Genomic DNA, 15,253 nt, shown 5'->3' on the forward strand with positions numbered 1-15,253 from the left:
TGTGCCCACTACTTCCCTTCGATCTCGGACATCTTCTCAACGACAGCAGAAGCAATCCCTCTAACTTCGTCCGAAGCTTCATTATTCAATTCCCCCGCCCTCTTCTTCCAAAACGCCCACCGCTTGATATTAAACCCGCTCTCTCCATCAAACAGCGAACCTCCCTTCGTAATCCTCGGGTTCTCAACAAGAGACTCTTCAACACTGAGCTCGTAGATAATCTTCCCAGCATGAAAAATCCACTGTGCCGCGACGAGGGCGTGGATATCGTTTTCCGCCACGCTGCGAAAGGGCTCTTCGAATGCTTCGCGCAGGGCCCAGATTGGAAATGTTTCCCAGTTCACGATCTTTGCGCCGATTAATCGGGCAGTGAACGCGTTTGTGTTGATCCATTCTTTTGCGCCCGGCATTTCATGGTATGCTTTGTTGAAGGAGGGGGTTGCTGGGATAGTCAGTATCATTATTTCATACTCTTTCTTTTCATTATATTCATACTACTTACCTGCCCAGTTCCATTTCTCTCGCACGCAGGGTCCTAGTAAGGGTAGGTCGTGCCAGACTTGTAGTGCAGATTGCTAGATAGGATTAGTAGCTGATCATCTAGTTAAAGCTTTGCCTTTGGAAAACATACCCCCCAAATTGCGTAAGATCCTTCAGTTCTTTTGATCAAGGATTGCATCGTAGCGATGAGTCGGTCTTGGCCGGGATGGTTGTAAGGAGTATACTCCACAACGGTGGTCAATAGCGACCACAAACAACCCAGGAAATCCCCGACGACTTCAGTGTCTTCTTCCCTTTCCCCTGAGCGATTCGGGTGGCTACGAAGATACTCGTTGATCTGTTCTGCAGCTCCATCTGGCGTTATCGCATCCCCGGGCTGGACAACATCGTGCAGAACCTTGAATAGTTTCTCTTCTTGACCCGATAAATCGAACGCATTTTCTCCGTGGTTCGTCACGGCTGCGAGGTCCAGTCTCTCATCTGCGACGATATTCATACTTGCGACGATTTTGAAGAGAACAAGTTGCAACCCCGCGGTGCAGACGAATGACCTAGTTATGTTATGTTAGTTTATCAGCCCCGCCAAATCATGGCCAAGGGACTATCAAATCCAGCCTATCAGATCACCCATTCTTCTCACGCGGTAAGGTTACATTCGGAGATTTGTATTCTTCAGGCACCTGCAATCTGGTCTAAACTACCCTGGTCTAGTCTAGTCTATGTATAAGCAAACAAGCTAGCGAAGATGTTTAGCATACCCCCTCTAATCGAGTCGAAAAATACCAAACCATTTCTTCAACCCATTGACCCGCTCCTCCTCCGTTTTAAACTCATCAATCACCCTCGTCCTACCGCCAAAATTGACCTTCACCACATCATTAACAAACATGATTTTTCCCACCACATAGGCATCTTCCGGTCTCTCATTTAGCGCTTCACCATCAAGAACAGGAAGACCGGCAGTTTCCCCGTTGCGCAGAAACTTGACAATCCAAAAATTACCCCTTTCCCGCGCTTCCCAGCTAGTATATCGATTGATCACCTCAAAGTCATCCTGAAAGAATTCAAACTCCGCAAAACTGTAGAAAGTATTCCACTCCTTGTCCGCGCCATTCCGATACTGATACATCCAAACCTTCTGCTCCGGTCGCTGCTGTTTCGGCATAGTACCATAAACCAGTCGAACCTCCTGCGCACCAAGGTTCGGCCACACTTTGCCCGAGATCAAGGGTAGGGGCCTGGTAGGTCCATCTCCACCGAACGCAGCGTCGGCATGGTACTCCTGCCCGTCGTGAAGTCGAATAATATTCACAATATGTGTCCTGCGACAGGATTAGCGGGGTGATTCAATGGATCTGGATCTAGCGCAACTTCGCTCTTCCTCGCTTACCATCCCTTGAATTCCCCCTGCGGAATCCCATCAATGCGCGCCCGGTTCCTCACACCAGTGAGGTAAACCGAAAATCCCAGTCCAAGCAAGACATGGTGGAAAAGAATACTGCATTCAAGACAATACCCGCCGCGCCCGGTGGGTTCATTACCCCGTGGACCCAGGAACTTCGCGTAAATGCTCTGAGGATCGATATTTGCCAAATTCGTCGTGGAATAGTGCACTGATAGATTGTCGTATGGAAATCTGGTTATTTGACATCGGAATAGCGCTGTCAGTGCTTCATCGGTTTTTGGAAATGAGGATGGGTTTTCGATGTATTCTTCGTATTCGGTTGGTAGGGCGATGTAAGTCAAATATTTGGATAATTGATCTTGTGAATATGCGGAGATCATTTTGAGATACCAATTGAGATCTCTGGACAAGTGTCTAGATCTATTACTAGATGGTATGTTACAGTGTTGGTTTTATTTCTGCTTTTGCTGACGTGCTATCCTACGGGGATGACTCATTGCATTTTGACTCAATTGATATCGGACTTGGGATTTAGTCCGCTAATTTGCCAAGAACGTTCGCTACCGAGGATAAACAGCCAAATAGACTATCGAACGCAAAACTTGAATTGATATTCGTGAATCACTCCAGGGCTCTGAGCGTCTTCCTCCAGGGCTGTACCTGCCCAAGTGGGGTACCTAGGTAGTGCTATGAACATGGGGTGGGGCTTCTTTCTTGTATTGCCGACCTCGGGACCTCCGAGTCATTATATATCATGGCATTCTCGAGCCTCGTAAAAGTCTTGAAATGCCGACCTGGGCAAGTGCCACGGTCACGTCTACTTCAAGTTCGTCATGTTGAAAACAATCGATTTCCTTCGAGCCATTATCCAGCTAAATGTTGACATGGTAATAATTTATTCAAACCCGTCCCGAGGTCATTCAAATATTTCATATCATCACGGAGTGTCAGTCAGCCATCATTTCCGAATAGATGACGTTGTAGCTCTTCGAAATCGGCAATGTCTCCCCCAGTCAAAGTAAAGTCTTCTGGGTGATACAATGAATACATTGCCTGGGGGTCATCTGGAAATTCAATAGGCAAGGAGCCTACGGTACAGCCTTCCATGCCTGCATTTCCCATGAAATCGAAGGGTTGGGCTGCTTGACTCTCGTCAATGTTATTCCCGACAGAGTAGATCGGACCGGAGAGATTTTGCGCAGAGAGTCCCGCGTGGTGAGATTCATCATTGGTAGTAGGTCCCTCTGAGGAGCGAGATTGACTCATGAGTGACGGGATGCGGTCGTACAATTTTTGAATCTGGTCGCGCCTCTGGATAGCAGCTTGGTTGTTAAAGCTTCCAAGATAATCCAGCAAGTGTATTGCTTCGGATATTCCTGGGCTCGGTCTCAGGACAGGAATTTGTTGGCCTTCGTTATTTGTCGATTCGATAATTGCAGCGAGTAGCATGATAAACCCGGCGGAGAAGATGGTGTCTAGATCGAAGAAACCGAATTTTGCTATTTCAAAAGATCAGCCTCGTCTTCATGTAGCTGAACATACGAACAAACCAATCATATCTTCTTTTCGTGAGACTATCATAAGCTCCAGGCTTCTTCGAGCTGCTTCTATGCACGTGCATGATAGTTGTTGGAAGTCCTTCGTTGTTTGCGCAAAGGTAGTTTCGCCGTTGAGTATCGACTTTGTGAGATACAGCATGACTGGCCGCAAGGTAAGCATTATGGTCTGGAGACTCAAGTTAGCTAATGAGACCAGTTTTCTTTAAAATATACATACAGTATAGAGAACGGTATACAACGATATGCTAGTCCGCTGCTCTCTCCTCGACGTCTGTTGGCCCAGAACGGAAGCCCCGAGTGAGGATGTATGGGAAATTTGGTGCGCCAATCGTGTGAGAGCAGAAATTATTTCCTGGACGTCCGCAAGAAATATTTCCTTCGCGCGTGACTCGTTGCTATAGATTACAGAATATATCCTGCCCTGTATTTGGGCGATTTGAATATTGATCTGCATGGAGGAAGGGCTTGGAAACCCTGGCGAGTCGACTGGAGGTTTTGCATCGCTGAATGTATCATCCAAAATAAGGGGGGATCCGGTCGCAATCATCAGTCGTTTCTCAAGCATCTGAATTGTCCACCACAGGCGATTCGCGTTCGTAGCTTCTGATCGCCGGAGTCTCTGCGTGGTGTGCTTTCGATGAAGACCATGCATAATAGCTAGTCGAAATGCAAGTCCAACCTGACGAACATTAATACAGATCAACAAATAGAGCAATGTTTTCTCACATAGATAGAGGCATCATCCTTATGATCGATGTTTTGCAAGTAGATAACCATCAAGACCAAAACCTCTATACCCGCTAATCCTTGTTTCCGTAGTTCAGTCGGGCTTGGCAGATTCCTTTCAACGAAACTGAAGAACTGAGAGCCAGGTGGCTTTCCAGCAACATCTGACTCTCCTCGCAATAATCTTCCCACCGCTAACACTAGCAGGGTTTGCAGTGTCCATATATTGGGCGTTTGAAGCTGCTCCTGTTTATTCTCATATAGCCCGGATATGCGATCGGACACATCCCGTGCATCAAATAAATGCTGGGGCTCATAGAAATAAAGCATGATCGCCTCGAGCAAATCGAAGGCTATCTCTTCCGAAGGAAGGACCAGAAAGTTTTCGTCGCCTCCGGGTTCCTTGCGGAGGGTGATCAAAGGCCTAATTTCTGGGAACAACGCTGTACGAGCCGGCCTGGTGGGTGATGGCCGATTTTCTGTGGACTGTAGGGACCGTCGTTCGAAAAGACTTTGCACCCGATCCCCAAAGTCCTGGCTTGATCCGATGTCACGTTCAGCGGTAATACCTAGGGTGTGAGTCAGCTCGTCTAAATACTAGCACCTAGTATGTATCTTGCGAGCACCCACGTTGAGCTGATAGTAATGCTTCGGGCTGTGGAACAGAGCTGAGAGGAGTAGATGAAGCAGCAGTGCCTCTGAGCCCAGAGGGACTGGACAAAGAGGACCCGTCGAATACATTTGGAGACTCGTGTAGGGCTAACCGAGCTTCCAGCTCCTGGATTCTTCTATTACCAGCCTCAGCGTATGTCTCCGAGAAGGACAAAACGATAGTCTGGAAGACTTACGCTGCAGAATATAGCCGCTGTTGCTCCGAAGCTGGAAAAGTGCAAACCAGATCGCGCTTCTCGCACCTTTCACATGGGTAGTTTCCACTGCATTTGACCTTCTTCGTCTTGCAGTTCGTGCATCTGTGGGCATAATGTTAGCGGGCCAGAGCCATATAGCCATTCAGCTCAACGCCACTTCATGTTTGTGTTGGATTTTCTCACGCGGAAATAACTTTATTGAAGTCCCTCCGACTGGCTGGGGATGATCTCGGCTCTGTCCGAACAGGCGGCATGCTAGCTGTTATTACATGAGAAATTAAAGAATCTTGATGTTTGTTCCCCTGCGTGAATTCCGGAAGCTTCCGAGCCTCGGGCCGACCTTCATCCGACTCTATAGACAGACACTTTTCAGAACGGAGAGGGCACATAGTCTGATATATAGTTTGATTCTTTGAATATGTCTAATTTTGTGCGTAAACCTAGGTACATGAAGAGTTCAAATGCCAGAAATTCATTTTCACACACACTCCTTCAACCTTACTTAGTCTTATAAATGTCCAACAACAACCTCAACGTATCATTACAATCCTGCGCATCCATCATAACCTCCACCATTCTCAAGCCCTTCCCAGAATGAAAGTCACGATCGTCCATAATCCGATCAAGCTCTCCCCAAGTGCTAACCTTCGCCTTAAAAATCGGATAAGAAGTCGAGGTAGCCTCAGCCCCAAAGAACGAAGGAGCTTCAAGATATCTCCACGAAGCAACATCATTATAGTGTTCCTCCGGCCCGTGAATAAGTCGTTCGATGGTGTATCCGTTATTATTAATCAGGAAAATAATGACATCGAGCCGGTTGCGAATAATAGTACTCAATTCTTGAGCGGTCATTTGGAAACTCCCATCTCCTTGGAAAAGTATCGTTCGGCCCTGTGCAGCTGGATGTTGTGAATCGGAGGCAGTGAGGTGACGCTGCGCTAAGGCAGCTCCTTGTGTAGCTGGTAACATAAATCCAATAGATAACCATACCGCGGAATTGATGATTGTTGTATTCTGAGGGAGAATGAAATCACGCCCACCCATGCTTGGCGTGCCGGTCTCTGTCAGGATGATATCGCCCGATCGCAAAAAGCTCGACATGCGACGCCAGAAATTGGTCTGCGCGAATTTATCGCTGGGTGAGTTGTTGCCAGGCAGGGTTGCGAGTGTCTGCTGCATATTTGGTAGAGTAGGGTAAAAATCCATCTTGGGGACTCCTTCCTTCTTTAATGTCGAGATGACCTGGTCAAGGACGGATGCTGGTGAGATCTTCCAAATGCGCTCTCCGACTTGGATTGAATCCCGCTCAATGGTGATTGTTACCGTCTTATCGGGGACGGTGGTGAAGTAGTAGGTATTCACGTTGCTGTGAACAGGTCCGATGTTGATAATCAGATCGCAGCTATTGACATAGGAAGCATAGTCGTGATCGCCGACTGTTGCATAAATTCCATGGAAATTGGGCAGGGTCTCATCCAGAATGCCCTTCCCAAATGGAGTCGTAGTAGTTGGGAAGTTGGTCACCCTGACCAAAGCCTCGGTCAATTTCGAGAGTCCATACCGCGAGGTACCACCATCAACCAGAATCAAGGGCTGCTTTGCACCCATGATCCGACGAACAAGGATATCACAAACACCCGATTGCAGCGCGACATCATTCACCGCAGGCTTCAGATCCAACTCATGCTCCAGTAAAGACACTGGAACCTTCGCATCCACCAAGTCCATCGGAAGTTGGATATAAACAGGTCTTGACTGCAGGATACACTCCCGAATAACCCGATCAATTTGACCCGGCGCATGCTCAATATCAACAAGGTCAGCCTGCGCAACAGTTACCTTGGCATACATCTCAGCAAAAAGTTCATAGTCACGCTTAGACCCGGAACAAAACGTATGATGAAGTTTCACGCCCTTTTCCTGCAAAGCACGAATCGGCGTACCGACGATGTGTACAACGGGTGCCATTTCCGCGTATGAGCCGGCAATAGCGTTTATTGCGGATAATTCACCCACGCCGAAAGTTGTGACGATTGCGCCGATGCCTTTGATACGGGCGTATCCATCGGCCGCGTAGGCTGCATTTAGCTCATTGCAGTTTCCTACCCACTCTAGTCCGGATGGGATGACATGGTCGAGGAGTGTGAGGTTGTAGTCGCCAGGAACGCCATGGACAGCGCGTAGGCCGGTGGAGTGAAGCCTCCTGAAGAGGTATTCTGTAAGTGGAATTTCTCCAGACATTGTGCAGGAGGAATTTTCGGGTGTGTAAGATAGTGTAATGAGTAGAAGAACTGTGCTGGAGGAGATGCGGTTGGCCTTTATTCAAATAATATTCGTCTCGGACCCTTCCGTGATTTCGGAGCTTCCGAGTGCTTTGAATAGTTGCTGGTTTTGAAGTTTTGATTGGCGCCCGCTTTACCTCGGGGGGTTCCGAGAGGTCCACCTACGGGCACCTTTTGGCCATTTCCCCCAAGCTGTTTTTCAATAGGTGGGGAGTCTTCGAACTTGAAGTGTTCTACTAGTATAAGCTGCGTCAAATATAGTAGTTGGAGGAAGTTGGAAGGATTCCCGGGTGACATGAAGGAAGACAAATGAATATAATTGAAGAATAGTATGTCCAAGAAGAATTAAGAATAACCTATAAACCGCCCCGAATGCAAGAGCAACGCTCCGAGATGAAAGATGAAACTTCAAGATAAGAGAATGTGGAATAAATGATAATGCAGACCTCGGCAGTCTCACAGCGACTCAATTTGAAGTTGTTGAGATTTGGCAGGCCGATGTCCAGAGGTTACCTCCGTGATCCTCGGCGTCAAAGTCTTCCTCTCCACGAGCCGCTCATTCGAATCGAAATGATCAGCTCGCGATCCGATTGGCACAAGCATTTGCCTTCTCCCTTTCGAAACAGAAACCGACCTGGCGGTCGAGACTTCTATAATTGGAGTTTTCCCGCTCCCTGTTTTGACCATTGTGCCACCGTTTGATAGAGGTAAACGCGCAGGTTGGGGTGACTGTCGCGGAGAGACTGCTGACATTGGACCGGATGAGAGTGGGGATGGAGACATTGTTATAGAAGGCTGGTCCGTGATCAATCTAGGAATTTGCTGGCCGGCAACTGGGATTGATGAAGATCGAACGGGGAGGTCTTTCGCGGGGGGGTTGTGGAAGTGGTGTCGAAGCAGTTTTAATGGTCAGGTTTGGCCGGTTAGCTCTAGGCTTCTCTTGCTGTAAAGATCTCTCATTTTTGAGCGGCGAAGACCTTTGTCTTGGGATCTGTTGAGCTCTTGGTGCCGGGACCGGTGCTGGGGATTGAGATCGGGATTGAGGCTTCGATGGCCTGGCAACAGAATTCTGCGTCATTATCTGTGTTACCCTTGACACTGTTGTCTCTTCGGATGAAGGCTCGGTCTCCGGCTCGGGCTTGATAGCAGGCAATGGTTTGTCGTCATAGCGAGAAGATGCTGTGGATGAGCGCGGGGTATGTGAACGTTGAAAGACATTGGCGATGGGCAACGATTCGAACGACGAGACGCTATTATTATTATGGATTGCTCGAGGGGGTTCCATCGGCGATGCTTGAGATGGACTCTCTACAGGGAGTGTATTCGATCGAAGCAAAGGGCTCGGGCCACGGGAGAAATTCTGAGTTCCGAGGATTTGAGCGGCCTTTGACGGTTGTGAAGTGGGAAAAAGTGTAAAGCTCGAACGTGCTGGTGAAGTTGCTCGGCGTTGGGGAACCGGTGGTACTTTGGCAGCGAGGAAATCCTAGTATCACGGTTAACAAAGGCTCTCTTAATGCCGACGGTGTGACCACTTACCGAGTTGTGCGGAACTTGGACGCTGTCAAGTGTTTTGCTCCTCCTGGCCAGCAGAGAGGGTCTCTGATTCTTATTCATCACATTGCTGAACATCACACTGTACCTTTCCATTTGGACGTCGGGAATATCAATCTCCAATCGAGGTCCGAGATCTCCATTGCTTTCCTTTGGAGACTTTTTATTGGATAAAGAAAATTTGCGGCTGCGCGATGGCGTAGAAGTAGTTTTAGTCGTTGAATACTTGGGATCTGACTCGATGCGCGGCCATTCCTCAGTCCCGGCTTTCTGGGTTGTCTGTTTATCCATCGCGGCGGCATGGTTGGGCAATGCTATTGGAGGTGGTCTTGGTCGTGTCGGAGATGCAAGTGCACTTTTGGCCCTGAATAAACCTCCAATCTTCTTCCATTTGCTTGCCTTCCGGAGTGACTGTGACTGCAGCGGCTGTTCCTTTTGCTGATCCGTAAAGACCGACGTATTGAAACGCGGCGGGGGTAGATTATCCTTCGAATCAAACATGCCTGGACTACCCAGTGCAATGCCAACTCCGATAGGACTGCGGTCCCACATGGCGTGCGAAGGAACCACTTCATCCGGAGGCGCTGTTACTCTAAAATCAAAGGTCGCAACGGTACCCGGGGGCGGCTTTCTTCTTGATCGTCCATCTCCAGAACTGGGCCGAGGGAATTCGAACTGGGCGAGACTTTGTTGATTCTCTTGAAGCTTGGCTCTTTCGTTGATATCGCAAAGATCGGATCGTGGCGCGGCATCGCTGTATGTCAAAACCGGGAATGAAATGGCCTCTTCGGTAGGCGCAGTGCGAGATTTGACCATCGTCATGACCCCAGGCATATTGTCTCGTGAAAATGTGGATCCAGCCAAGATATGCAGAAATGCAAAGGTGAAGATGTCGAGAGAAGTCGAAAAGAAGGAAAGGTGAGAAGCTCGACTCGAAAATGATCACAGATCGAAAGGAAAGGACGGCCTTCCAGAAGGCCTCGGTGCCAAACAGAACCAAAAACCGGATGGGAGAGGGGCCAGCCTCTTTTTAATAGATTTAATGGATTAATTGAATGAAGTGAACTAGGACCAGAAGGAGTGGCACCAGACAAAGTCCATAGTCTCGGTGGTGGAGCCTCCATTACGCCAAGGTCTGTACATGAGACACCGTGTGGTCCGCGACCAATTAATCCCCTCCAACTGAAGCAAAGCTAGCCAACGACAGTCAGAGAACGTGTATCAAATGTGCTGCGCAAAGCCTTCAGGCCGGGCCGACGGCCAATGCGAAACGGGCCATTCAGCCATTGGAAGAAATAAAAAAGGGGCCAGCAGAGAAAACATAGCAATACGCCGTGGGACAGGATCAGAGCAGGACCTTAGCGCAATTAGGGTCGAATTTCGGGGGCCAATCTCATCTGGCTAAACGAATTCAGGTAAGATTCAATTCACCGCTTGACAAGCGTGAAAACATGGGCAAAGGGTCAGGCTCAGGCTCAGACATAAGGGGTCGCAACGCCACGGGGCCAGACCAATGCACGACCGGGCAAAACATCGCTAAAAACCAACACGAGGATCGGGGCGTCCGATGCTTATTTGAATCGGAGCGAATGAACGTGTGAGTTGCGGATTGATTAGCTTCGTTCCACGTTCCAAGGACCAGTAGGGCGTCGCCCGGCGCAGAGGGGCGTGTTTCAGCCCGAAACTGAGACCCCCAAATATTTGTCTCGAAAGGGCAGGGGTCGATGCGACAAGGGCGGCTCGGATGTGTATTGGCCAGGCCGTTAGCCGGTGTGATTTTTCTGGGGGCGCTCAGGGAGTCTGCACAGACAGATGTCGCTGAGTGTTGTTGCGCGTAGCTGAGCGTCGGCTGTTAGGGACTGTTGATTCGCTGTGGTTGTTTGGATCGGTCTTGTGATGCCAAGGTTGCTCCATTCCAATCGGGTATTCCCTTTAATACGAGTTGTATTGAAAAACCCGATGGTGTCTCGGTGGAGGCTTCATGTCTAATACATCCCACGGGCTGGGCCAGCTTTATTATCTTCAATCAGGATCAATTAACCCACGAATAAAATGAGCCTACGGGGCACTGGTTTAACGATCATTAAGTGCTGGTGCAACGCTAGCATGCTGATTTGATTAACCAATCGCCACATTTTGATTAAGACATTCGCATCCACCATGCAATCTATCCAACAAATTAACGCCCGAGCCTATTAAATCCTCCGCGTCGGCAACCGACAGATGTGGCCCTCATATTGTCTTGCGCGTCTTATTGGGATTCAAAGCCCAACGCCGTGCCAAATTGAGGCTCGGCGATGTTGCAGGCATAAAGGCTAGCCCAGGCTCAGGGGGAGTTCAAAGATGCGAAGAAAACACGAGCATACTTCATGAATAATGACAAGCCAATATCTTCCGATCGAAAAGACTTTGGATATTCTACGAGAATCGAAGTCCAATCGGTTCTAGGGAGTGGTGTTCTAACTTCAAGTTCGGATCATCATGATTCGGAAGACCTAAGTCAAAAGTTCCCATCTCAATTTATTCCCATTTCTAGGAGTTTCAATTTCCTTGTCCTATTTACGAGTATATTACCGACTAGCAACTTGCAGATAATGCCCATCGGCAAAAATCTCTCGAGCAAAGCTGCAGGCTGCGACATTCAAGTCCCTCGTGCGTAAAATTCGCCGTAGATCTGGCGGCTCTTCGAACGCTGTTGCCTTCAAGTTGATGCAGAGAATACGGGGCTCTACCTCCCAAAGTCCAAGATGAGCATCATACTATAAGCCTACACTATTCTCATCAACAATTTCGATTTCACGATGAGGCTGAATAATCGTCAGCGGAATACGAGCTCCAACCGCTAGCCCCGCCAAGATATACATAGCCACATTACCGACAACATAAGCAGAATCAATGTCACCATTCCATCTCAACTTCAGCATCCAAGTAGTATGGCACTGTCACTGAAATCGCGCGCTCTCGGTGCTATATGGGGGACTTGTGTCGCCGATGCCTTGGGCGGACCGGTGCAATTCAAAGAGAAGGGTTCCTTTAAACTGATCTCCGATCTTGAATATGTTTATCCATTTGATCAGCCAGCGGGGTAAGTCAAGTCAACTAGCAAGGCATTCATCCATCCCATCCATGCCAAAATAAGACAGAAAAATACGAGCTACATGGTCCAACATTGAAAGTGCATACCAATCTAACCCTCAACTAATGATACTACAGCTCCTACTCCGACGACGGAGCAATGACCCTCGCCCTAGCCCAATCAATAATAGACTCGAACGGAAAATACGACCACGAGCTATGCATAAAATACTACATACAATGGATGCGAAAGGGCCGATTCAGCACGACAGATTATGCATGGGACATGGGGATTTCGACGCGAGAGGCGATTGGAACATGGAAAGACTCATCGGAAGATATTGCCAAGACGCAGCGCAAAGTCAACGACTTACTCGATCGCGACGATAAATCAGGAAATGGCAGTTTAATGCGCATTGCTCCGATCGGGGTGGCGCTGTGGAAGGATTCTAAATTTGCTAGGAAAGTTGCCAGGGCTCAGAGTCAGATTACGCATCCTGCTATTGCTTGTTTGGAGGCTTGTGATGCTTTTACTGAGGTTATTTGTCGGGCTATGAGGGGTGAGTTGTACTCGTCAAGATGGATTTGTTCAAGTTTTTATGGGGGTGTTTGGCCGTCACCGCTACTTTATCCCACCCCATTACTTGGCGATATCACATCACATTCCGTCGCTGGTAAACATATAACTAATTCTATCGATACAGGACAGTCGAAAGAACAGCTATGCGAAGCATTTGCCAATTTCAAATTCTCATCCGCCCTTCGAGTCCGAATGATTCCGTACAAGAGACTTGCGAATTGGAAGGCGAAAGAGAGCGGGGACATCAAAAGTAGCGGGTGGGTCGTTGACACGCTGGAGGTCGCGCTCTGGGGATTTTTCAAGTTTAACAGCTGGGAAAAGGGAGCTCTTGCAGTTGTGAATCTTGGCGGGGATTCAGATACCGCGGGGGCGATTTATGGAGCGTTGGCTGGAGTGTTTTATGGTGCGGATGCAATTCCACGGCGGTGGGTGGATGGGATGCAGAATTCGGGGCAGATTTTTGATATTGGGCGAAGATTTGCTGATCTTGTTGTGTTAGAGGCTGTTAAGGAGTCACAGTCGTAGTAAGGACTTGTACTTCAACAGAAAAGGAAGAGTGCTGGGGCTGAATAGTAGTATATGGTGCGGTGCGGTTGTATATTTTCTATTGACCAACGATCTTCTCGGTTTCCACTTCTAGCTGCGCAGGATCAAAGTATTTCAGCATAAATGCCGGCCTAGAAGTCATGTTGAAGAAGGTAGAGTATGGCTAGCAGATACTCTGGCCAGTGAGAGGGCGGAATGAGGACAGCAACAGCTCCTGCCAGGGCCGTGCATGTGCAGTAGAGTAGATATAGTGTGTTGCAGTATACACTACACACACTGTAGCACGCTGGTAGTACTTAGGGCATGGCGGAACTTGGTGAATACTGAATAGAATAATCCCAATCAATTCCATAAAATATGTTTCTCTCTCCCAATCTATTTTAAATATCCAAATAACCACTTCACCACCAAAATTCCACCGATTCTCCCCCCACCTCCTTTTCACCGTTTCGCGGCGGGGCTTGTTTACCGCCAACGCACTCTCCCCCCCCCACTTCACTTCACCTCCAACTTGAACCTCTTCAACTCTCCTTCTCTCTCTTCTCCACCACATTTTCACCATGGGCGCTCACTCTGCTATCTGGCAAGGTATGTCTATCTGCTCTAATCTACTTTATTGGGTGATCCCCCCCCTGATTCTAATGAACTCTTCCAGGCTACGTCGACTCCAGGTACATTACATACCATTCCACCATTCCATTCCATCATACCTCAGCCCCTCCTTTCCCCCACGAATTTATCCCACGATGCCACCCACACACAACCTGATCTGGTTTCACCCCGCTAACTCCATCTAGCCTGATGGGCTCGGGTCAATTCGACAAGGCCGGTATTCTTGCCGCTGACTTCTCCGGTCTGGAGGCTGGTTCCCCCGGGTTCGAGGTGAGATTCAACCCAAGCTATGCTAGCTAAGCTCGGCCCGGCTCAGCTCGGCGAGCTGTAGCTGTAGCTACAACTAAACAATATCTTTTCTAACTCATACTCCCTCCCCGCAGCTCTCCCAGGAAGACATCAACACCCTAGCCGCGGCCTTCACCTCCGCCGACAACGCCTTCGCCAACGGTTTCTCCATCGGTGGCGAGAAGTTCGTTACCATCAAGGCTGACGAGCGCAGTCTGTACGGCAAGAAGGTACGCCCGCCCCGCCCAGCCCGCAGGAAATAGAGAAAACTATATGATCCCGTCAAAGATCCGACGCGATCAATGGCATGCAATGAAATGAATACCCCGCTAACACCCCTCCTCCTCTCCAGGGCAAGACCGGCGCCATCGTCGTCCGCGCTTCCGCCTGTACTATGATCGCCCACCACGGCGAGGGTGCCCAGACCACCAACGCCGCGACTGTCGTGGAGAACTTGGTCGATTACATCAACAACCCGCAATAAATGGCGCACTGCGCTGCGGGTGTAGATATGGGTTTGGTGTTTATGCTGCCGGATCAGATCGGATCGGATCATCTATCCATCTTTGATATGATATGATATGATATGATAGCTATGGTGGTCGCTGTGCTGGGGCTGTGGCTTGTGGCTGTGGCTCGATCGATGCGCGGCATCATGTCATCATATCGCATCGCATCACGTCGCGTCGTTTGGTTGCAATGTGATGTGATGGGACCTGTGAGAATAGGAACTTGAAATAAAGGAGCATGAATTTCGTTTTCTCTTTGCTTTTCACCTGGATGCGGGTGTTCCATGCCAGCTGGGCACTGGCGCCGCAGGAATTGTATTTGCCTTTTATCTTGCGTCGCGACTTGTTGCTACTGGTTGTCGTTGAAATGCGGATTGTCTAGTCCAATTTCTAGTAACCTTTGAATATGTATACATATACACATGGAGTGCGTATATAACTACTACAGTTTGGCCAGCCCAGCCCAGCTCTGCTATTCCCGAAGCCTACGTATTAGTAGTATGTCAATTCATGAGGAGTTCTATTACTCTATAACTATTAGGTATGTATAAGATGCCAATCCGACGCGAATAGAATAGGAATAATTCCAATTCCGCCTGATCGAGGGTCATTAGTAAATTACATCAAAGCGCCCGTATCTTCGTGCAAGAGAGGAATGGAATGGAACAAGCAGAACACAGGGAAACAGAACAGACCAGCCTCAACTTCCCAGCGCAGTGCGATGTAGAAGCAAGCCACATCCAGCAAGCC

At 48.7% G+C, this 15,253-nt stretch overlaps 8 protein-coding genes across 8 annotated transcripts; 2 read left to right on the plus strand and 6 right to left on the minus strand.

Annotated features, from left to right (window-relative positions):
• Nucleotides 1–8: 8 nt before the first annotated feature.
• On the minus strand, nucleotides 9–461 carry N7481_007001 (DUF3632 domain-containing protein; the record flags this gene model as incomplete). The annotated part of the gene is made up of 1 exon (XM_057266220.1): nucleotides 9–461. The coding sequence occupies one exon, from the start codon at nucleotides 459–461 to the stop codon at nucleotides 9–11; it is 453 nt and encodes a 150-aa protein (XP_057120421.1).
• A 143-nt stretch (nucleotides 462–604) lies between these two features.
• On the minus strand, nucleotides 605–997 carry N7481_007002 (uncharacterized protein; the record flags this gene model as incomplete). Its single annotated transcript, XM_057266221.1, has 1 exon — nucleotides 605–997. The coding sequence occupies one exon, from the start codon at nucleotides 995–997 to the stop codon at nucleotides 605–607; it is 393 nt and encodes a 130-aa protein (XP_057120422.1).
• Nucleotides 998–1,264: 267 nt separating this feature from the next.
• On the minus strand, nucleotides 1,265–2,286 carry N7481_007003 (uncharacterized protein; the record flags this gene model as incomplete). Its single annotated transcript, XM_057266222.1, has 2 exons — nucleotides 1,265–1,823; nucleotides 1,892–2,286. The coding sequence occupies 2 exons, from the start codon at nucleotides 2,284–2,286 to the stop codon at nucleotides 1,265–1,267; spliced, it is 954 nt and encodes a 317-aa protein (XP_057120423.1).
• Nucleotides 2,287–2,857: 571 nt separating this feature from the next.
• On the minus strand, nucleotides 2,858–3,527 carry N7481_007004 (uncharacterized protein; the record flags this gene model as incomplete). The annotated part of the gene is made up of 2 exons (XM_057266223.1): nucleotides 2,858–3,381; nucleotides 3,449–3,527. 2 exons carry the CDS (start codon nucleotides 3,525–3,527, stop codon nucleotides 2,858–2,860), a joined length of 603 nt encoding a protein of 200 aa, XP_057120424.1.
• Nucleotides 3,528–5,558: 2,031 nt separating this feature from the next.
• Nucleotides 5,559–7,301, minus strand: N7481_007005 (alpha-keto acid decarboxylase family protein; the record flags this gene model as incomplete). Its single annotated transcript, XM_057266224.1, has 1 exon — nucleotides 5,559–7,301. The coding sequence occupies one exon, from the start codon at nucleotides 7,299–7,301 to the stop codon at nucleotides 5,559–5,561; it is 1,743 nt and encodes a 580-aa protein (XP_057120425.1).
• Nucleotides 7,302–8,298: 997 nt separating this feature from the next.
• On the minus strand, nucleotides 8,299–9,727 carry N7481_007006 (uncharacterized protein; the record flags this gene model as incomplete). The annotated part of the gene is made up of 3 exons (XM_057266225.1): nucleotides 8,299–8,397; nucleotides 8,442–8,825; nucleotides 8,879–9,727. The coding sequence occupies 3 exons, from the start codon at nucleotides 9,725–9,727 to the stop codon at nucleotides 8,299–8,301; spliced, it is 1,332 nt and encodes a 443-aa protein (XP_057120426.1).
• Nucleotides 9,728–11,826: 2,099 nt separating this feature from the next.
• Nucleotides 11,827–13,073, plus strand: N7481_007007 (ADP-ribosylglycohydrolase family protein; the record flags this gene model as incomplete). Its single annotated transcript, XM_057266226.1, has 3 exons — nucleotides 11,827–11,978; nucleotides 12,107–12,528; nucleotides 12,673–13,073. 3 exons carry the CDS (start codon nucleotides 11,827–11,829, stop codon nucleotides 13,071–13,073), a joined length of 975 nt encoding a protein of 324 aa, XP_057120427.1.
• Nucleotides 13,074–13,654: 581 nt separating this feature from the next.
• On the plus strand, nucleotides 13,655–14,478 carry pfy1 (profilin; the record flags this gene model as incomplete). Its single annotated transcript, XM_057266227.1, has 5 exons — nucleotides 13,655–13,682; nucleotides 13,750–13,765; nucleotides 13,892–13,976; nucleotides 14,090–14,224; nucleotides 14,347–14,478. 5 exons carry the CDS (start codon nucleotides 13,655–13,657, stop codon nucleotides 14,476–14,478), a joined length of 396 nt encoding a protein of 131 aa, XP_057120428.1.
• Between the last annotated feature and the right edge of the window lie 775 nt (nucleotides 14,479–15,253).

This window comes from Penicillium waksmanii (genome assembly GCF_028829765.1).
Source record: "Penicillium waksmanii strain IBT 27052 chromosome Unknown utg000007l:1.0-4314555.0:1.0-4317578.0, whole genome shotgun sequence".
Lineage (NCBI taxonomy): Eukaryota > Fungi > Ascomycota > Eurotiomycetes > Eurotiales > Aspergillaceae > Penicillium > Penicillium waksmanii.